Raw genomic sequence first — 22864 nt, 5'->3', positions numbered from 1 at the left:
TGTGCCGGTCGGTCACTACCAGAGTTTGAATTACAGCTGAAAACATCTAAAGCTAAGTAGCCCATTGGGGATCCTTTTTTCTTGGACTAACCGATGTCTGAAAAAGTTAACAATTGTCTCACCTGTGGAAAGCAAATACCACACCGAGACTTCCATTCATACTGCATCACTTGTTTAGGCCCAGACCAATGACATCCCTCGTTGCCGGTTCTGTGCCCTCTTTAATGCGAGAACCGTTCATTGTAGAGGTATTATTGTAGCCAGGTATTTTCATCTTCCTTCTTCACATTCCAAAATGGCGCCCATCAGCCAACAATCTGTAGACATTCTTAAAAAATGTAAGGATAATGATAGAGACAGACCACACAAGGCTAAGCCTTCCGATGACTCTACCACTAAGCAGGTAATCAGTTCTCCAGAATTCAGTGAGGTGCCTTTGCACCCCCTGATGCCCGATTCAATACCTTCTCAGGCCTCTACTGAGACCTTTTTGGAGTCTGGTATGCTGCAGAAATCTTCTTCGTCTTCCGAGCCTTTGGTTGTCTCTGTCTTGGTTGGGTCCGGAGTCACAACGCAGGCACTGGCTTCAGAGGAGGTTTTTCGTAGTACTGAATCTAGACAAAAAACAAAGTCTTCTCCTCTGACTACCATTTCTCTCAGACCGATGGATACTCTTAGGCCTAGAAGCAAGGCCACTCCTAGGAAAACTACCTCTAGCCACCATTTTACTCCAGCTCCATCAACCCATGCTCAAATGCTTAAAATAGTGGAAGATCTTATCACCCTTATCAGGGATAGTCAGGCCACACCTTCTAAAAGGAAAAGAGACCTTGCTCCTGAAATACTGACAGAACAGGATTCTGAGGAGTCTGATTATTCAGATTTTGAAGAGGAACAACAACCTTTGACTGCTTATAAGGATTCAGATGTAAAGTAAACCATTCCTTCTGCCTCCCCACCAAAAGATCTTTCCTTTGGGGAAATCCTTCACACCCCAGGGAACATTTCCACTGAGAATCCCAGGACATCCGTAAGTCTAAGAAAAGACTAAGAGAGCTTCTAGACCTGCCCCAGCACAGACCTTTGGCCATCCCTCCAATCTTAGAGGTGGTTGATGTCTTCCATGAATCCAGTTTAACTCCTGATGCCCTCTCACCTGCTCCCAGAAAACCTGACAGGTATTACAGAGTACCGGATTCTCACAAATACCTGTACAGAAATCCTGCTGCAGATCCAGAGGTCATTACACAGGGACCAAAAGGAGCTAAGGCTAGTTCTGCAAACAATCCTATTCCTTCTGACAAGGACTCCAGAGCTCTGGACAGATGGGGTAAAAAAGTATGCACCTCTTCAACCTTAGCTATCAGAGCACTCAACTGTCAGTTCCATATGTTAAAATATCAACAACACACTTTGGAACTATTAAAACAAAATATTTTAACCTTTCCTGAATGTGCCAATTCGAAAAAGTTAGCAGATTTACTGCACTCTACTTGTCAAGTGGCTAAACACTCATTACACTGTGGATATTATGCCCTAGAAGCCTCAAGCAGGGCAGCAGTATCAGGATCTGTCATTAGGAGACATGCATGGCTGAAGCAACAACCTCTCCCTGATCATGTCAAATCTAAATTACTTGATGCACCCTTGGATAACGAATGCTTGTTTGGAGTAAAAGCAGAAGAGGTGCTTAAAAAAGATGGAAGACAAAGCAAAATCTATGCAAACAGTAAAATATTTCCTTCAGGTGCAACCTCCTAGGCTCAGCAGGAATTTTCCCTCAAAACACTGGTCTTTTCTTGCATCTAGCAGACAGGGGCAAGGTAAGCCCCACAGGGGCAGACCACCCAGACTCCTATCCCAGAGACAGCAGAGAACCAAACAGTGGACCACTTCCACTCCAAAGGCAGGGAGTTCTAAGCCATCCCTCTATGGCAAAAACTCTCAATGACTCACCCCCCCACTACTTTTCACTCACCAAAAACTAGGAGGAAGGCTCTCCCTCTGCAAAGAAAATTGGCTTTCTGTAACAAAGGACCAATGGGTCTTAAAGATCATTTTTCAGGGATACAAATTCTCCTTCAATGAACTCCCAATTCCAAGAGGGTACGCAGAGTTACCTCCAAATCAGTGGGCAGAGGCATTGGAACAACTCCAAACTATCATATCCCAAGGGGCAGTAGAACCTGTCCCCTCAGATATAACAGACAAAGGCTTTTATTTCAGACTATTCCTTGTTCCCAGAAAAGGGGGAACTTGGTGCCCTATCCTGGATCTATCCATTCTGAACACCTTCCTGGTGGGGTCCAAATTCAAAATGCTAACTTTGCAGCAGCTGCTGCCTATGCTGACAAACAAATGCCTAGTTAGTTACCTTATATCTAAAAGATGCCTATCTCCACATCCCCATAAGGGAATCCTGCAGGAAATTCCTTCGCTTCAGAACAGGTTCACAACACTTTCAGTTCTCTGTGCTACCCTTTGGCTTATCTACTGCTCTCAGGGTATTGACCAAATGCTTAGCCCCGGCCATAACCTTTTGCAAACAGAAAAATATACAAATTTACCTTTATCTGGATGACTGCCTCATTCAGGCAGATTGCAAAGAAAAACTCCTCAAGGACCTCCTCTTTGTCAAAACCCTCCTAACTTCCTTAGGGTACACCATCAATGCGAAGAAGTCAAGGCAAACATCCTCCAGGAAGATCATTTGGACACAGCATCCCAAATGGCCTTCCTATCCCCAGAAAAGCAGAGCTTCCTGCCTCTCTGTTCTACCTAGCTGGCTTCCAGAAGTCATCTCACTGCAAGGAAGTTCCTGCAAGCCTTGGGGTATGTGGCTTCTTGCATCCTTCTAATTCCTCTGTCCACGCTTCACATGAGAAAACTTCAGTGGTACCTAAAGAACCTTTGGTGTCAGCACTCTCAACCTGTAGTGACCTCTCTACCTCTGATCTCCTGTATAAGGGCTAAGTTTCTCTGGTGGGCAGGGGCCTGTGTCTAGAACATGGGTATTTCCTTCACCCTCCACCCAACGAGGCAGACCATTAACACCAACACCTCAGACATAGCTTAGGGCGCTCACCTAGAAGGCAGGTGCACCCAAGGTCTTTGGGATGCCCAGCACCTTCCCTTACACGTCAACCAGAAGGAAATGTTGTCAGTACAAAAGGCTCTGACATCCTTCAAACCCCATCTCAAGCCCGGGGTTCTCCTCATCAAAACAGACAACACCACAGTAATGTGGTACATCAACAAACAGGGAGGGACCCAATCTTACCCTCTGTGCAGGCTAGCCATGAACCTCTGGCTGACAGCCTCTACACCTGAAAGCCCAATACCTATCAAGGATTAACAACACCCTGGCAGACCATTTAAGCAGAAATGTACTGGACCCCCACGAATGGCAGCTTCACAGAAAAATCTTTTTACAAATCACTCAGGCATAGGGGACTCTGGAGGTGGATCTCTTTGCTTCACATCTCAATCATCAGCTGAAAAAATTCTGTACCAGGGAGTATCACCTCCTAGTGTGGAAGGTGAATGCCTTGAGCTTCCCTTGGAACACCCTCTTTGTGTACACATTCCCTCCTGTGCCTCTTATCCCCAAGGTACTGATCAAAATAAGAGAGGAGAGACCAAAAGTCATCCTCATTGCTCCAGATTGGCCCAGACAACATTGATATACCTTACTGCACAGCCTGATCATGCAGCCTCCCAGGCAGCTTCCCCTGATCTCGGACCTCTTAACTCAGGTGTGTGTGGGGGTGCTGCACCCAGACCTGCGACTCTCTAACTATCAGCATGGCTAATACTCTAAAGGAAAACAAGGAGCCCCTGTTAAGTAAACAGGTCCTAGACATTATCACAGAGGCCAGAAGGCCCAGCAACAGTAAATCTTATGCAAGAAAATGGAAAATATTCTGTTCCTGGAGCCAGTCCAGAGGAGAAAATACCTCACAACCTTCCATCCCTCTTATCCTGGATTACCTAGTGGAGCTACTTAATAGTGGCCTCTCCCTCTCCTCTATTAAAATCCACGCCTCAGCCATTTCAACTCATTTTGATACAGAACAGCCCCTGTTCTTCCATCCTTTCATTAAACAATTCCTCAGAGGGGCTTCTAATATCAGACCTCCCAGAAGGCCACCCACTCCAGTCTGAGACCTGAATTATGTTTTGGAAAAACTAACTTTACCTCCCTTTGAACCTGCTGCTTCAGCAGAGCTAAGATACCACTCCTAGAAGACTGCTTTTCTTCTAGTATCACCTCAGCCAGAAGGGTTTCAGAACTTCAGGCACTGATGGCCATTGAGCCCTTCATCATTTTCCATGCAGTCAGGGTCTCCCCGAGGACTAATCCCTCCTTTATGCCCAAGGTGGTATCTAATGTAACTCTCAACCAGGCCATACATCTACCCACCCTTTTCCTAACCCTCAAAACAAGGAGGAAAGAATTCTGCACTCACTAGACATACACAGACAGCTCAGATACTATCTAGACTGTACTAAACCCTTCAGGAAAACAGACCAACTACTTGTCAGCTTTGCCCCAGGGGCAGAGGGGAAGCCCATTTCCAAACAAACCATTTCCAAATGGATCTCACACTGTATCCATTTCTGCTACAGGCTGCATGGGAACCTCCCCCCAAGTCTATTTGAACCCATTCCACTAGGGCAGCATCCACTTCCACAGCATTCCTCAGAGGAGTTCCCACCAGGGACATCCTGGAAGCTGCCATCTGGACTTCTGTCCATACCTTTACCAAGCATTACCACCTACCTCTATTTTCTAAGGTAGGGCAGGGTTTGCCTCTGCAGTTCACCAGGGCATGCTGACCCATTCCTAGGTCTCTTACTAATCCTACCACTCCTCTCCTCAGCTTTGGGAATCCTCCCACAGGTGATGACTGCAACAGTGAAACATGAAGAACGTAGTACCGTTGTGTACACTTGCTGTTCGAGTGTATTCACTGTTGCAGTCCTGGTTTCCCTCCATCCATCCCCCTTATATCTTCTTTCTTTAGGGAGACATACATTTCTAACGGTGGCTTTTAGCCACCAGGACCACTTTACCATATTTACTTGGGCCTCTGACTGGTTAGGGCAAGAAAAACTGATGTAATAGCATCAGCTGCCTTCCTTTATAGCACTGACGACCTGATATCAGGCAGCAAGTGACAGCAGCCGACGCAGAAAAACACTGACTCTGGTATTCACGCTGGCCAAGGGTTCCCATAGCAGGGATAGCCCACAGGTGATAACTGCAACAGTGAATACACTCAAACATCTACATTTATGGTAAGTGTACACAACTGTACTTTTTAGTTACTTGGATTTAAAGTATGACACACAATAATTTAAAAATAGTAGGTCATTTTGAACCATGGATATTTACAGTGGCAATAATAATGTGCCTGTATTAGATGCTGACAATTTGCTCATAAATATGTGCATCAGTTTAATATATTTGAACAAAGCTAATGCAACATCAGAGTAAGAAAAAAGTTGATTTGCTGTCTGCTAGCAAAGTTATTTTTTTATTTTACATTAAAAATATATATTTTTCCCCCCATAGAGCAGAGCTACAACTGATACTTTTGCATCTCCTCAATCTCAGATGCCAGGAGTCACCTCTGACCTCCCTAGACCTAATGCAAAATCTTCCCATTGCCTGAGAGAGGACTGAGATGCCCCAGCGCTGGATCATAGTCATGACCTCGTCATTTGGGAACTGGACCGAGACCACTGATAGTCCAAAATGGAAAGAGAGGCATTTGCCATCCCAAGGGCAATGTTTCATCCCTTCAAAGGGAACGTATTCTGTGACTTGTTTGCCACATGGTAGAAGACCACAAAATAGCAGAAGTAGAGTAGCATAACAGATGCTTCCTTTCCTTTAGGACTGCATTTCTGATTATGTAGCACTCACTCTGTTTCTCCAGCATTGTTCTACCTTTTCGAAGTACCTTAAATATTTGTGTACATTTGTAGTTAATTACACCTTCCAAAAACTGCCCATTCAGAGCCCTATTGACTCTGAAGTAACATATCCTGATGTTGCTTTTCAATGTTACTTTCCAGTTGCAGCCCAGGTTCTTCCATTCTTACCCAGAAATACATATTCATTTCTACACCACTTGCCTGCCCATATGGTACATCTGCATCATATCTTGTCTTCCCTTCCCCTTCTTCAATTCTTACATTTTGCATGCCACCAGTGTTTTGGAAATTCCATGCCCTTTACTCCAACTGTCTGATCTAGTTTTATTTCTCAAAAATGTTATTGAACTGAATTATAGACTTTAAAAATAGACTTTAAAAATAAGTAACTTAAGCAGGTGTAATGCTGCTTACAGGTCATTGAATGTGTACCTTGACCGAGGCTTTATGTATTCTTTGTACATCCCTTGCTGTGGAGTTTGTGGGTTTCTCCTGTCTTCACTGTTGTTTGATCTGCACTTCAGTATATTTAAATTTGCCAGGATGTGGAGCTACAAGTTATTAATGCGTTATTACCCTGAAGTTAAAGTTCAGTGGTTGTTTTTGTGACACAGCAGCGCTATATTGAATCTTGATGTAGTACGTCAATGATTCAGTGTAGATCCTATAAGAAGACAAAACTTAATATGTATAGATGTAGAGCTGTATCATTGGTAAATTACACCTTTAGAGTTTACAAAAAAGCTTGTTTTTGCAAAATAAGAATCTGCATTTGTTGTGAAGAGTTGTAAGAAAGAATAAGGTACACTGAGCTGTAATGTTTGTGAAAAAAGGGCTTCAAGATGACAAATGTAGTAAAGAGTTTAGCAAAGGATGAATCCAGGTATTTGAAACTTTTTATGCCTTTCACTTGCAGTATAGTTTGGATCATACCTCTCAACCTCTTAAGAGTAAGAAATCTGGACAAAGCCATAAATAAAAATGGGACAAAAGCCCAAAAATAGGGACAATTTTTAAATATTGCTCTTACAAACTTAGAAAGTTAATAAAATGACAGGTTTCACATTAGCATGGATTTTTTTGGTGTGGTATGAGGGTGGCCTAATGGTTAAAGTTTTTGCCTTGCAAACACAAGGTGCAGGGTTTGAGTCTCATAAAGGACAATTGGCTAGGCTTAAAATGGCTTGCAAGGGCAGTTAGCTTAGTACTAATCTATGAACCTATGATGTCTGAAACTCAAATGTCTGTCATTATGTTTTAACTTTGCTCTTTAATGATTTGCTGCTCACTTGCAGAAACCCACATTTATTTTGAAAAATGGACAAAGAATATGAGGTAAAATCTGGTTCTGAAAAAATCTGTACAGTTGAGAGGTATGTGATGTATTGGGGTAAAACATGTTATTTTGGATGAAGGCTTCTGACATGTTTTGTAGTAGCAGCAGCCAGTTAATATTTCCTTTTGCTGACATTAATTTGAAGTTCTTTGTTTGAAACCTACAAATATTCACTTACAATTTTATTGCTAAGGTTAATAACCAGATTGTATAATGGAAAGGTGTTTGTAGGAACACAAGACCTTCAGTATAATAAATGGCAATAAAGCTTTTGTTGTCTGCATAAGAAAGGTGATGTACGTGAAGATGGCTTCTTGTGGAATTCCATGGGTATGGAGTTTAAGTTGTGGTGTTAAAGAAAACACTTTGTAGAATCTGTCGGTTTGAAAGCTAGAAACTTATTGTACAAGTAATGAGAGTACAGATGTCACCCCTTGTTCTGTACTCATTGGAGTGTTGGAACTTTGTAAGCACAGTGTCCAGGATGAAGAGTAGGTTGCTCATTGCAGAATATGTATGTGTATGGGAAGTAATGCCAGGTTGCACGATGCGAAGGCACTTCTATGGGCTAGGCTTGTAAAGGCTCCAGGAGCATTAACCTAGTACACAACTATGAACCTATGATAGTAATAACAAACCTGTGTGACTGCATGGTCTTTATCCTTATAAGCATGCTGACATGGCACTTTGAGAGCCTGTATGACAGGCTAGTAGTAAACGTAGCTCATTGTCAGTACCAGTCATGCAGATAATTCAAGAGAAAATGTGTGAGTTTAATATGTTCAACTAGTCGGCAGTCTGAAAGAAAGAGAGGCAAATAAAACAAATAATATAAGCTCCAACTGTTAGCAAAAAGTGACAAAAACAATGAAGATCATTTGTAGTACAATAAAAAACACTTGTGTTATCCAGCTATAATACCTTCAGGTATTTTACAACAAACTGGATGCCTTTCTTATTCTGGGTGACTACAGTAGCTGATGTGGGGAGCTGTACTTCTATATTTTTGTGAGACATCAAAAGTGAAGGAGGTAGTTGATAGTTTCCCTTGACATGCCTTTCAAACAAAAATGTTTGTTTCTCTGAACAATGCAACTTTATTTTTTTATTATTCCAGTTGCTTTTCCTGACATACTGTACAAACGCTGGGTTAATTCAGAAGGAAACTGTTTTCGATTTGCCTAAATGTTGTCACTGTTACAGATTGTACTAGAAGATGTCTTGTGGTTGTCAATGAGTTATACAGCAAAAGCTTTAACCACTGAAACTTGTTTGGCTAAAATTAAGTACTGGTCCTAGAAGTTTGAGGTTTAATGCATGGGTCAGAATGGAGACTATGGGATGATGTAACATTCACAGGGCAAGAGATACCACAGAGGCCCATTTCCTGCTTATAGTTTCACAAAAGTCAGCTGAAGGACATCTCCAAAGTGGTAGCACTGCCAGACAATAAAACAGATTATTTTTGTGTCATTTAGGTCTGTCAAAACGCTACAGAATGGTGGACCAAAACAATGAGCTAGGTGGATAGGAGTACTTTTCCCAAAGTGTTCCATCTGCTCTGTCACCTTAGCCTACCAGTATTCATTAGCTGACCGGTAGGACCACCTTTTCTAACATGGAAAATAATTAGATTTGTTTTTGGGACAGCCATCTTAAGTGTGATATTTAGGACTTTGAAAAGTCAGTGGGCTTAAACTGTCATCATGATTTTAATGGGATCCTGAATCTATTTCATAGAATACTAAGGTCCAGTTTTGTTAGATATTGTAGCAAATTGTTTGTTAGGAAGGATGAAGGAGTTGCTACTGAAGTTATCATTTGCTGAATTAACTAGGTTCAGCATTGTATGCATAAGCTGAATGGCACTTTTACAAAGTGTGTGTGTGTGTGTGTGTGTGTGTGTGTGTGTGTGTGTGTGTGTGTGTGTGTGTGTGTGTGTGTGTGTGTGTGTGTGAATGATATAGGCATATAAGTATATACATATATATGTATTTTATATATATGTATATATATATATATATATATATATATATATATATATATATATATATAGTGTGTGTGTGTGTGTATATATATATATATATATATATATATATATATATATTGTGTGTGTATATATATATATATATATATATATATATATATATATATATATATATATATAGACACATATATATATATATATATATATATATATATATACATGTATGGGTCTAAATTCAATCAACAAAATTACGTTTCAACGAACCATAATTTCGTGATCCTGTTTTTCTGAAAGTGCATTTATTCAAAAATGCACTTTTGCAGAAAACCAATTAAGTGACAAGCACATAAACAGAAAAAAAAAAAACACTAACCACATGTATACAAGGGGGCAAGCCCACCTACACCCCCAATTTCGTGGGTGTGCCCCAACCCCCACTACTAATATATGCTAACTCCAAGATCGCACTATAATGGGGAAAAGGGAATTATCCCCACTGTGCCATGATCTACAACAACAACCTCCTTTGCTTTTCACTTTGGTTAGTTGGTTTTTCGTGAAAGTGCATTTTCAAATATATGCACTTTCGGAAAAATGGGGTCACAAAGTTTCGATTCATTGAAACGTAATTTCATTTATTAAAATTAAACATATATATATATATATATATATATATATATATATATATTTTTTTTTTTTTTTAAATACTTTATATGCTGTTTATCAAATTTGATTAAATGCATTTGAGGGAAATGAATTTAATGATCTTCCATCACACACTCTTGAAGATTGCTGTATCATATTTGTGATGCTTCAAGCCACCATGCTCTAAATTCTTGAAGTTATATTTTAACTGTTAAGATCATGCAAAAGCAAAATACATTATCCCATTTCTTTGACTTAATTTTTTTCTCTTCAACCAGGTATGATTATGTTGAAGTTTATGATGGGAAGGATGAAAAAGCACCTTTACTGGGGAAATTCTGTGGAAAAATTGCTCCTTCTCAAGTGAATTCTAAAGGTCCAGCAATATTTGTAAAGTTTGTATCAGATTATGAAACACATGGAGCTGGGTTCTCCATCCGCTATGAAATTCTAAAAACAGGTAGGTTTAACCCTCTAAGTACTTGCTGACATTTTTACATGTAAATAGCATTGGCTAAAATTACTGTTTAGGTAATAAAATTATAAGTAATGTTTTTGTATGGCACTTGACAAATTGGTCTGCAAGAAACATAATGCTAAAACATGATATTTTTTATTCTGGTATGTTTTACCAAGTATTTCATGATTTGAATGTGTAGGAATGTTTTGTAATTGACTTGTTTTATACAGACAATTGCCTCTTACAGTGCTTTATGCATCTAGGCTGTATGGTAAAAAATCAGGTAACTGATTTTAATATTTGGTCGGTCATTTTCCATCCTGTATGTTTGCCTCTCTCCATTTTAACTTCCAGTGGGGGCAACTAGACATTCGGTTTCTTTATAAAAATTAAAAAGATTTTTTTTGGTCTGATCTCCATTTTTTTCTTAAAAATTCCAGACATTTATTCAGACAGATTCCTTCTTTTCCTGTCGTTCTTGTTTTCTTTATCATATTAGTTACCATTTCACTTCCCAAGGGCTTGTCGTTTGTTGCCATTTTTATCCATGTTGCTTTTTGCTGTGCTTCCCTGGGCAGTGAAATACATTACTTTGTAATAACAAACCGTAGTTCTTTCTGCCTTCCACTGTGCACAGAACAAAGACTGGCGATCATAGTTAACTTTGGTCTCAGGTTACTGTGCACTGTAAACTAATCTGCAGATCCTTGTCATCCTTACTCCAGTGGTGTACTGTTACCAAACATCTGTGATCCTTACGCTCCAGAAATCACAATAAGCATGGAAGCATGGACTTTGAATAAGAAATCCTCTTCCACCTTACATCCATAACTCTCAACCTTTTAGTGCAAGAAATCTGGACAGAAACTGAAATAATGGGGCTACAAAGACCCCAAAATAGGGACATATTAAATATTGTTCTTATAGACTTAAAAAGTAGCTAGAATAGTAGGATTTGTGTTAGCATGCATTTTCTGAAGGATGTGAAGTATGAAACTCAAATGTATGTCTTCAATTTTCACTGATTTTCCATAAAACCACACATTTTACGAGGAGCATCCCAAAAATATGAGGCAAAAATCTAGACATTCTGCAAAATTCTGGACAGTTGAGAGGTATTCTTACATCTAAGCCATTGGCACCAGGCTATTCAAAAATTCACTGACCATCCCACTGGCTTTGAACTTGTTTTTTTAGCTTGTACTGGGTCAGATCTTTTACTCATACTCCTGTTATTTAAAGTTAATTTGAATGCAGATTCCATTGTCCAGTTTTCATGTCCTGTGAAGACCTGTCAAGTATAAGTACTTTGTGTATTGTGTTTAGTGTCACTTACTACTTGTGTGTAATGTTACTCACTTCTTACAGCTTTTTGTCCCTTCTCCTAAGTTTATAGGTTAGGCTAATGGCTTAAGGGCCTTATAAGCCTAGCTAATATAACCAAACTTTACCCAATATGTATGGCCCCTACTCGGCTGGAGCTCCTTCTGTATGGAGTCTGCAGGTCCTCCCCGCGGTCAAGTAGTGTTCGAAAGATATGCGTGAATGGGCATGCCTTCGTTGAAGTTTGGGCGTCAGGCTGGCACCTCAGCACCATAAAAATTGACTGCCAATCATTAGCGGACTGGAGTTCCGCTGTGGCGACCCCTAACCGGGAAAAGCTGAAAGAAAAATAACAACAACATGTATGGCCCCTAGGATCAAGAAGGTGGCATGGATTTGTGCCAGTGCATTGAGTACTTTACAGCTTGCCCCTGTCCATAAGGGACATAGGCACTACCCCAAATGTGAATTTGCGATTCCTCATCCATTGATCCAAATTGCATTTGAGAGGGCCAGGGAAGGGCTATGCTTAATGTGAATAGGAAGCCTGTTCCAAAGAAGGGACAGTCTCTGACATACATATCTGTCTCTCTAGCATATTTTGTTTGAGTCAGTTGGGTGAGCTTCATGCTGTTTGGCTTGCGGATGTGTAGCAGTTCCATCAGGATTGGATTTGTGACTGCCTTATTTGTCAGGCATAGGTCACCCCTTAATAGTCAGTAGAAGACAGAGTAAAGGGACAAGACTTTTAGTCTATCAAATTCACTGTCTGGAATCTCCAGGTGAAGTACAACTTGTAATAGTCTAGGTAGATGTAAGCTAAAACATATGCCACTACTGGAAGGGTGATGGCTGTGAAATAAGGTGCTCGATAAAAGATTTGTTGATAAGATGGAGGAAGGGAAAGTCAACTGAATGCTGAGATCTTATCCTTCAACATCAGTTTGTCATCAGGTACTGCACCCAATTTATGTATTGTTGACACAAAATAAATGATAGGGTGTAAGACTGGAGAAGACAAATCTTGCATAGGGACATGTCTGACTAGGGTCTATATTAGATAAACGATAGTTTATCTTACCGAACATTGACATGAGCAAAAATCCCAGAACTCGAAACTGCAATTGTGGGGGCCTGCGCCCCCTACACCCCCTGCTAAATATATATTCCAACCCTGAGATTGCACTGCAGTGAGGAAAGGGCAAATATTCCCATCTTCACTGTACCGCAATCTCACAGTTCTGGTTCCAGGATTTCATGTCAGTGTTCGGTAAGATAAACTTTTGTTTATCTACTATAGACCCCGTCTGATTAAAGCAACATTTTTCGTCCAGTGTCCAGGTCATGTGATTGCAAGTGCATTTCAAGTTATCAGCCAGACAGCCTAAACTGGACAGGGACTCTTGAGGAAAGAAGAGATATACATATGTATGAGATCAGCATAAAAATGATAATGTAAGCCTTCTCCTTGAGTGACATCTCCTAATGGCATGGTATAAGTAGTAAATAGGTAAAGGCCCAAAATGGAGCCCTGTAGGTCACCACAAGTAAGAGAAAAAGACAACAAAGAAATAATTCTCGAAAATACTTTCTGTATATGGTCAGGAAGTCAGGAATTGTCCAGATTATCCTGCAGGATCTTGTGATCCACTTTGTCAGATGCTAAAACAATCTGAGAAGATCTGAATAGAATAGTGACACTGGTCCCTTGTATTAAGAAGACTGCTAAAAATCCTTCCTAAGGCAGTTTCATTGTTATATGGAGCACAACAAACAGACTGATAAGGATGATAGATGTCGTTCTCATTAAGGTGAAAGTTGTGCAAAAAAAAACAAAAAACATCTTCCCCAAAACCTTACTGACAAAAAAGGAAGGTATAAATATAACTATATTTGTTTAGGTCATCAAGGTCAAACCTATTGTCAGGATGTGAGATGGAAAGGCTTACTTTAGCTTGGGTAGAAGTGTCCCATCCTTAAGAGAGGTTGTGCTGAACTGGTAAAGAATGGGGACTTATATATGTATGCATGTATATATTTTTTATATTTATATAGAGAGAAAAGAAATAATATATGTGACCATTTTAGAAGTTCAGAAATTAAGTATTTTGCTACTTTTAAACTCATATTATACTGTGTCCTATGGTGGGTACTCCTTCCATAAAATATAAACCAGTGGAAGGATGAATAATTAATAAAGGCTGCTTTCTTAATTTAGGAAGGGGATTTAATTTCATCTGTGACAGAGTTCCGTACCAGCTACTGGTTTAAAACCTCTGATAGTTATACAGCACTGTTTATTTAGTTCACAGTATCAACTAAACTTACAAAATAAATATCATAAAGACTAGCTGTTCCAGTATCCTTTTTTAAAGATCAGTGTCACATTTTGAACACTGGAGCCATTATAGCTTTGAATACATTTTATGACATATGCTAACAGTGGTGTTGGCTTACTCCAAATTATGTAATGATCTACTTAGATTTCATGTCTGTATGAGATTTTGTAGTACTTTTGTCAGAATCAGTCTGACCTGCAAAGTCTAGACATGTTAAATATACGGTCCAGCAAAATCTAGTGACATGAATGTTTCCATTTCCTTTTTAATTTCCATTAATGCTGTAAAATAATACACGGCTGTGTGGCCACTGCTCCAGATCCTGTTTGATGGGTAGCACTTTTTAAGACACTCACTTATTTTCTTGTACTGCATCTCTGGCTTGTATAATGTAAAGAAAAGGTTAGCAGTCCTATTACAAGGGTATGTGAATGTCAACAATGTATGCCTGCAGTGACACACTTTATCATTCCTTGGCTGATACTAACACTTTTCTCTTGCAGCTGAAACAACAGCACTCAGAGCAAGTCACTAACCCTGAGCACGTGTTAGAATTACCTTTCATGTTTTGCTTATCAACATTGCATAGGTCACATCTGGTAGGGCAACAAGTTATTCCCCACAGAAACTGACCCTTCCTCCAACCACATTCACATTTCACCAGCCTGGTCAAAAATGTTTCACTTCACCAATAAAAGGCTGTCAGGCTCCCACGCCAGCATTTGAAGGGGATATAATTATTTCTCCAGGGATCACTTGAGGCTTTATGTATAGCTTGTGCTTTCATTGATTCCATATGACTTTTTTGTTACATCGTTCACGGTATTTGACAATAAAATATAACAAGTCGAAAAAGCGAAGGTATGAAAGGGTGATGATTTCACAGGAAAAGAAAGCTGGGTGCAAGGATTTCATTTATTTATGTGTGTGAATGCAAAATCTGTATTTTATTTTCATTTCATACCTTTACTCTCATTTTTTTTCCAAGCCACTTTTTCTTCCTTCAAGTAGAATTGAACTGAGTGATGACAGTACCTAAGGCCAAAAAATAACATATCTGATGGATGTCAGTGTGCATTAGGGATATTATATAACAGAGACTTTTCACAAAGTCATATTTATTCTTCTGTAGTTTATACTATAGTAATTTACAGAAAAATAACTTTTCCCATGCAAAATTAGCAAATGTTACTAATCTGTAATGTAGAACCTTAAGATTACGTTTGGTAATATATATATTTAGTAATTCAGAAAAAGGTATATTGAAAATATGATGCAGTCCATCAAGTAGGAAACAGAACAGTGTTGTTTTGATGGTACTACTATAGTGGCTATTAATAGGTGTTCCAAAGCAGTCTATATTATCACATATAAGTCTTAAAACTTCGAATGTTATAATATCGAACCCTATGCACCGAATGCTGAAAATAGCAAAGCTGCAGAATATCGAATACTTTCCTAGGGAAAGTATTCGGTGTGCCATTTCTGCAGCTTTGCTATTTCCTCGACTGTGGAGCGAAGGTTACGGACCAGGTTAAGGTAAGTGTGCGAACGAAGGTGAGTGTGCAGTAGGGACCTTAGGGTTAGGGAGTGGGTAAGGTGAGTGTGTGATAGGGACTTTAAGGTTAGGGAGATAGGGACTTTAGGGTTAGGGAGTGGGTAAGGTGAGTGTGCAGTAGTTACGGTCCTTAGGGTTAGGGATGGGTGAAAGTAAGTGGATAGCTAGTAGTGTATGTATGGTTTAGTGTAGGGTTTTGTGAAGTGTATGTGTGTGGATTATTTATTTTGGTGTGCTTGTGTTGTGTGTGTGTGTGTGTGTGTGTGTGTGTGTGTGTGTGTGTGTGTGTGTGTGTGTGTGTGTGTGTGTGTGTGTGTGTGTGTGTGTGTGTGTGTGTGTGTGTGTGTGTGTCGGAACAGCAAATTTTTTCCCTGGAAAAAAAATTGCTATTCTGAGTGTTCGCTGTTATGGTGCTTTGATGGAAATGGTTCGATATTATAACATGCGAAGTTTTAAGACTTTGATGTTATAATATAGACCCGTTCCAAAGCAGCAGGCAAAACAGACTGCTTTTGAAAACAAAGACATGACCATTCATAAAGAAACCATTGTGTTCTTAGAACAGAAAACACATTCTCAAGTTTAACAACATTTTGATAACAACAGGTAACACCGAAAGATGATCAAAAATACCCCTCTCATGATTCATGTTAATCAGTGGATATGACTGTATACCAAACAGAGGTTTTCTCTAAAAACACAGCCTTGTTTTCAACGTCTCTGATACAGTATACTTACTTGGGTCAGGACACCGCACAGCACCACTGACAAAGATGAAGCCCTGATTTTAGGTCAAGCTATCCTGGGTTTGACTAGCAGCCCAGGAAATGGAAAGAGATGACATGGGGAAGGTGGGAATTAAGTAGGGATTTATGGCTTACTCATCTCAGGCTGAGGCAGCATGGCTGGTCCAAGGGTGGGATCCTGACTTCCTGGCATGTACTGTGGCACATAGAACAACAAACTGAAAGGTGCACATGTGTCAGCATGCATATGCCCATTGTCAGTAAGCTACTGTGGAAGTCAGGCTGTAGCATGGAAATGCAGGTGGTACATAACAATTCCTACTCCTACAGTATCCTACAGTAGATGATGGCGACACTCTCAAAAGAAAACGACTCTCACCTCCAAGGGAAATGAATGAGCCAATAAGCTTTCACCCTGAAGGGGACAAGATCATCAACACAGTGACGCTGTGTGTGTGTATGTGTGTGTGTGTGTGTGTGTGTGGGGGGGGGGGGGGGGGTTGAGGTTCATGTGATGTAGGTTTCAAAAAAATTAAACTAAACTTTAAAATCCCATCCGCTGTGCCCATCTCTTGTGGCCACAAAATGCAGCATGTGTTTGCTGTCTGCATCTTGATTAAGTTTAATAATCTCATAACATTCACCTTAAGAATGGATTGCAGCAGCTCTTTCGAGAAGTCAGTCTGACTTCAGATATGCAGTTCTCCGTTTCCTCCTTTTGCGTTGCCCTAAAGTGTGACTTATCTCCCCATCTCTCAGCCAGTCTTCTGGACTGACATGCTGCAAGTCTAGTTAACCCACAACTGCTGCTTCCCCCCTATATCCTTATTCATCCTTGGCCCATATTCATTACACCTCAGAAAATCCTCCCCACACTTCCTTAACATATACATGAACACTCTCTCTCTCTCTCTCTCTCTCTCTCTCTCTGTCTCTTGATTTTTTTAATGATCTTTTCACCCCTGTCTCTGTCTCTTGCATTTTTTGTCATCGTTGCACTCCTCTGTCTCCCTCTCTCTTGCATTTTTTATCTTGTATGCATTCCTCTGTCTCCCTTTCTCTTTCTGTCTCATGCTTTTATATTATCTTTACATCCTCTCTCTGTCTCTGTCTATCAGGTATCCTGCTTATTCACTTGCAATGACCCTGTGCCTAATTAGTGAAGCCTTCTGGTGAAGCCAGACCCCCAAGTTGACACTAAACTTTCATCTTTCTGTCCCTGTTCACACTCTGCTGCTTCCTGTTCTGTCTTTTCCTGTAGACCTATTTCTTCATTTTTTTCTGCTCTAAAGCAGGACTGTGTATGTGTTTACTGCCACCATAGGCTGGATAACATATGCTTTCTACCATGATACAGAAAGTTGAAGAGACGTACAGTTCAAGAGTTACATGGACCTCTGATGAATACCTAAAAAGATAAATGGAAAGGGAGGATTAAGTCTTTCTCTAACTGTCACTAATGCCACATTTGTTTATTTAATGTTTACAAATGAATATAGTTAACTAATTCAGAAATGACTCATTTCAGCTAGTGCTCAGGTCAAAGGCAAAATTAATGTAGCAGCACATATAGGGACTTGAGTAAAATACTGCATACGGTAAGTACAAATTAATGAGAAAGTTGCACCATGTACAACAGTTACACAGTGAAGTGTGGGGAGCCATAATCATAGCGTAAAGATTATGCTAAAATTAAAGAGTATGGCAGTGAGGCAGGTGTGACAGCATTCTGTACTAATGCCATAAATATTTACTGTTTCACTTGACTGGATAAACTTTAATATTCTGATTTCTACATTATTAAGTAAGTATTTTCAAGAATTTTTCCATCTGTTTTTTTTCTCACTAACTGCACTGAGAGTTATAGTGTGTGCATGTATGTTTGAGAAGCTGTCATACTAACAGTTGTCTCTCTTTTTAGCTCCTGAATGTAGCAGAAACTTTACTACATCTACAGGAGTGATCACATCTCCAAGATACCCAGAGAAATATGGCAACAACCTGGAATGCACCTATGTTATTTTTGCACCAGGGTATTCAGAGATTTTGCTGGAGTTTGAAAGTTTTGAGCTGGAACCTGATACTTCTGCTCCAGTAGGAGTACAGTGTCGTTACGATCGTGTAGATATCTGGGATGGATTACCTGGAGGTAAGGAAGAAAATTATATTGTCTTTTATTTCACCTTTGTTCCATGCTCAGTTAATCCAGAGGAGCTTCACATTATTGAAGTGGCAGTTACTAAATGTATGAAACATTAACAGTGAAAAACACATCATCCATTTGTTAACGTTGCAATTCATTTTCCCTTAATTTAACAACTACTGGTTTATGTACGGTTGTGTCACAGAAAATGTGGAAAACAGCTTTATCTAGGTCATACAGTGAGGCTTTTTATTCTGTTTTTGAAGTGCTGTATATGACTCCGTTTGCTAGAAAATGACATGACAGTTATGTAAAGTATTTATGAGATGCATTCAACTTTATATTTATGCCTGGATTTCTCGGAAGGTCACTAGTGTAGAAGTTATATCATCACTGTAACTAACATTTAAGAGAAAGCCATGTATAATAGCTGTGTGCTTGGCTTTTTTGCTTTATGTATTACCATAGCTTTATTAGCATACCAAAAAAAAATAGGCAGTGGAATATGAACTAGATCTTTTTTGTGCTTTTTATGATCCTAAGTCTGCTGTTTACCAGCTGGTCCCTTGTTTCATTCATTTCTCCTGCCTTTCAATGTCTGAGGACATTGGTCATGACAGGAAAGAGTCATAGACAGTGGGTCATCCCCCCCATGAAGAGTCAGGAGATGACATTTTTCTCTTCTGCTTATACCCCTACCCCTGTTTTGTCTGGCAGCCATGGCACAATGTTTTTCCCACTTGCCCCCATACAGGTGCATGCTTTTGAACATGTGCCATGCCAGGCTACAGACTGATGTTGTGCTCTCCCTGGTAGGCCTGTACCTACATGGCCTGCTTTTTCTCTTAAATGAACTGGAGTAAATACCTTAGGTATAGTGTGATGTGTAAAAATAACCCCTGAGGTTAATGACCCTTGTATCATGTGTAAAAACAACTTCCCTAAGGATGATGCCCCTGAGTTATTCTCCCTGTCCCACTCCTTTCCAGAAATAGGTTCATAGGTTCATAGGAGTGTCCTAGGCTAATGGCCCTGGAGCCTTTACAAGCCTAGCCCATAGAAGTGCCCTGGCATTATGCCACCCAACGTTAGTTCCCAGTACCTTTATCAAGCAGAGTCACTGCAGTGATCCCCGAGGTGGACTTTCTAATTCCCATCCACTCATTAAGATTTCTCTTGAAGAGGGCCAGTGAGGTGCTCTGCTTGACATGTATGGGAAGTCTATTCCAGAGCATGGGCAGTCTCTGGGTTATGAACCTGTCCCTCCAGCATGTTCTGTTGATTGTGGTTATGACACTGAGGTCTCTGGAGACTGTGGTGTGGAGGGATTGGGATTTCTTTAGATGTAGCATTTCTAACAGAGCTGGGTCAGACATGGCTTTGTAAGTCAAGCAGTGACCGCCTCTTAGTAGATGATATGAGACAGAGAATAGCTGGAGTTTTTTGAGTCTGTCCTTGTAGGACATGTGTTTAAGGCCTAGGATCCTCTTTTTTGAGGTACTTTTGTGGCCTCTCCAGTTGCTGCAGGTGTCTAGTGAGGTACTTGCCAAATAGGGCATTATACTCAGTGATTGGCCTAATGAGGGAAGAGTAGAGGGAGACAATGACCTCTTTCTTCCTGGATGCAAAACCCTTAGTAATGAGATGTGGCACATAGAAGGACTTTCTGACCACAGTGGCAGTGTGGTGGTCGAAGGAGAGGTTGCTGTCAACCTGTGTCCCCAGATCTCTTATAACGCCTTCAGTGTTCAGTGGGCTCCCATTGATGTGGTAATTAGTGGGAACTGCATTTTTCCCAAAGGGGATGATGACGCATTTTTTGGCATTAAGCTTAAGGCCATGGTTTCGACACCAGTCATTGGTCTCAGTGAGGCCTTTCGGTAGGATGTCTGCATCACTTAGGGAGTTAATAATTGGCTCCCAGCTTGCAGTCGTGTGTGAATTTGGTCAGCCAGAGACACTCTGTGTTGGCCTGGACTTCTGAGAAAGTAGATGCCAAACAAGAGAGAACCCAGGACCGATCCCTGTGGGACTCCACTCGTGATTGGTCAGCAGTCTGACTTGGAGTCCACTACTTTCATACTGTGTGTTCTATCTGTGAGCCAATTTGCAGCCCGCCTAATGATATAGGGGCTGATGCCTAGTTTGGTGAGTTTATCAATAATTCCTGAGTGAGGAATGGTATCAAAGTCCTTGGCCAGATCAAGGTAGGCTGTATGAACTGCCTTACTTTCATCCACTGCTCTGGTGACAGACTCAAAGAAGTCAACCAGGTTGAACAGGCATAATCTACCTTTCACAAAACCAAATTGCATGGGATCTAGAGTTTGGAGATTCCCTATATCCTTGTTAATTATGTCCACGATGATGCGCTCCATAGCCTTACATATCAGACTCGTCAGGCTAATAGGGCGATAATTTCCATTCATTGCTGAGGCTGGTAATCAAACTCGGGGGGGGGGGTAGGCCATATTCAGGGCTTTAAGCACTGTGTCAAAGAGGTAGCTTTCTCTGAGCTTGACTTGATTTATTATTGATTACCAAAACATGATTTTTATGATAATAATAATATGTAAATATAATTTCCCAGAGTAGGCAGTTTACTCATATCCTGTAGGTAAGCTACATGTAATAGACGTTGTGCATCATACAGAAGGCTGTAAATAATCAGAAAACCTGTCTACTACTTTACAAAGCTTCACAGCAAAACAGCAGACTGTTTAAAACAAGGTGTTCAGGAACCTTTGGAGGCACATTGACAATAAAGTCTTATCATTCAAGCATATCACTAAATGTTGAAACCACCTTTTTAATGGGTGGTGTTGTTGTGTCTTTCGGCTTTTCCCAGTTAGGGGTCGCCACAGCAGAACTCCGGTCCACTAATGATTGGTAGTTGATTTTTACATGCTGAGTTACCAGCCCTGACACACAACCTTCAACGAAGGTACACCCATTCACGCATGTCTCCACGCAGAGGACGCTCTAGCTGAGAATCGAACCGGATAGCATCTTACTGTGAGGCGACAATGCTACCGCAGCACCACCACCATAAACACATTATGATAATAATATTGTAAAAGGTAAAATGTATGTTTCAGTGACACAGTCGTAAAAAAGGTGCCCCCCCTTAAATCATTATTCAGCTTAACTCTAAACATGCTCGGTCCATGGTCATGTGGGCAGAAATGTAGAATAAAGTAGAGGTCAGTCTTATTACCGGGCCTCCGCTGAAAACAGGCTCTGTGGAACCTAGTCGGACTTTCCCAGTCAACAAATGATAAATAAATAAAAAATAAAATAAAAAATTACCCTAGTGCATGCCTTGTTTTCTAGTTGTTTAGAGTATTTTAGAGAGTGTTTAGGTCACTAGTTGTTTAATATACTCAGAAGGGTATAGGCATGATTGGCCTGTCTATCAGTTATTGTGTGGCTGTGCCAAAATAAGATGACACAAAAGCAAACAGGCTACAAGACTTTTTATGGAATGATGGAGAGGGTTAAACAGTCTACGTATATGCTCATATCGATTATCACACATCTTTATTTGCCTTTTACCGAACGGGAAGTCACATATATATTTATTTAGTCAGAAAACTATAATGTATGTTTTTTATCATAGTATCTTTGTTTCTTTATGTGTGTAAGTACAAAATATACTGTATAATGACATAATGGTTTGCATCTTGCATTGACGTATTAGCCCAGTGTTTTAAATTTGACCTAGAAACCCTGTTCCCACATTTCAGTGTACTGTTATTTGTTTTCTTTTAAAATGGGCGTGAACTGGAGCATGCAAATAGCATTACAGTTTTTAATTAAAGTTATAAGTGGCATGGATGGTGTTATATTAACATAAAAGTAGAGAGAAAATGTTTTAAAAGGTGAATAACTTTAGAAGGCAGCACAGATCACAACAGGTATTAACTAAAATGACTGCATGCTGCTGACTATACCTGATTGTCCTTATTTTACAGATCATTTAATTAGCATTTACTCCAGTATTACTGTTAGTAAATAGCAGAGTTTTCAACTTTCAAGGCAGATAGGCCAGCTAAATACAATCATTTGCAGAAACATAGGATGCATCATGTTAGGGATTTATGAGAAACGTAACCACATGCACTATATTTTTGACAAAACAAATGGTCAATGGGAGTGGGACAGCAATATTTTTTACTGGCAATGTTCTATGAGACATGTAATGACATTTTGTAACATGACGTCATTCTTATAGTGACAATACATCAACAATGAATATTTCCATCCCCTAACTTTTTTTTCTGTGACACCCTTGACATCCGTATGCAAACACAAAGTGGCTAAGCTCGTACTTTGAAAATAAATATCACAACTTGTCTGTAGTGACAGTTGAAAGGCAACACTA

General features: G+C 40.1%; 1 protein-coding gene across 1 annotated transcript in view; it reads left to right on the top strand.

Moving 5' to 3' along the window:
* NRP1 (neuropilin 1) overlaps positions 1–22864 on the top strand; it is a 500773-nt gene that overhangs the window by 157402 nt on the left and 320507 nt on the right. The window contains exons 3-4 of the mRNA XM_044066709.1: positions 10190–10371; positions 18259–18486. Coding sequence (XP_043922644.1) covers positions 10190–10371; positions 18259–18486 — 410 coding nt within the window. The remainder of the gene's footprint in view (positions 1–10189; positions 10372–18258; positions 18487–22864) is intronic.

The sequence above is a fragment of the Protopterus annectens genome, chromosome 3.part1 (genome assembly GCF_019279795.1).
Source record: "Protopterus annectens isolate FY-2018-M chromosome 3.part1, PAN1.0, whole genome shotgun sequence".
In the NCBI taxonomy this organism is placed as follows: domain Eukaryota; kingdom Metazoa; phylum Chordata; order Ceratodontiformes; family Protopteridae; genus Protopterus; species Protopterus annectens.
This window is presented reverse-complemented; position numbering and strand designations above follow the sequence as displayed.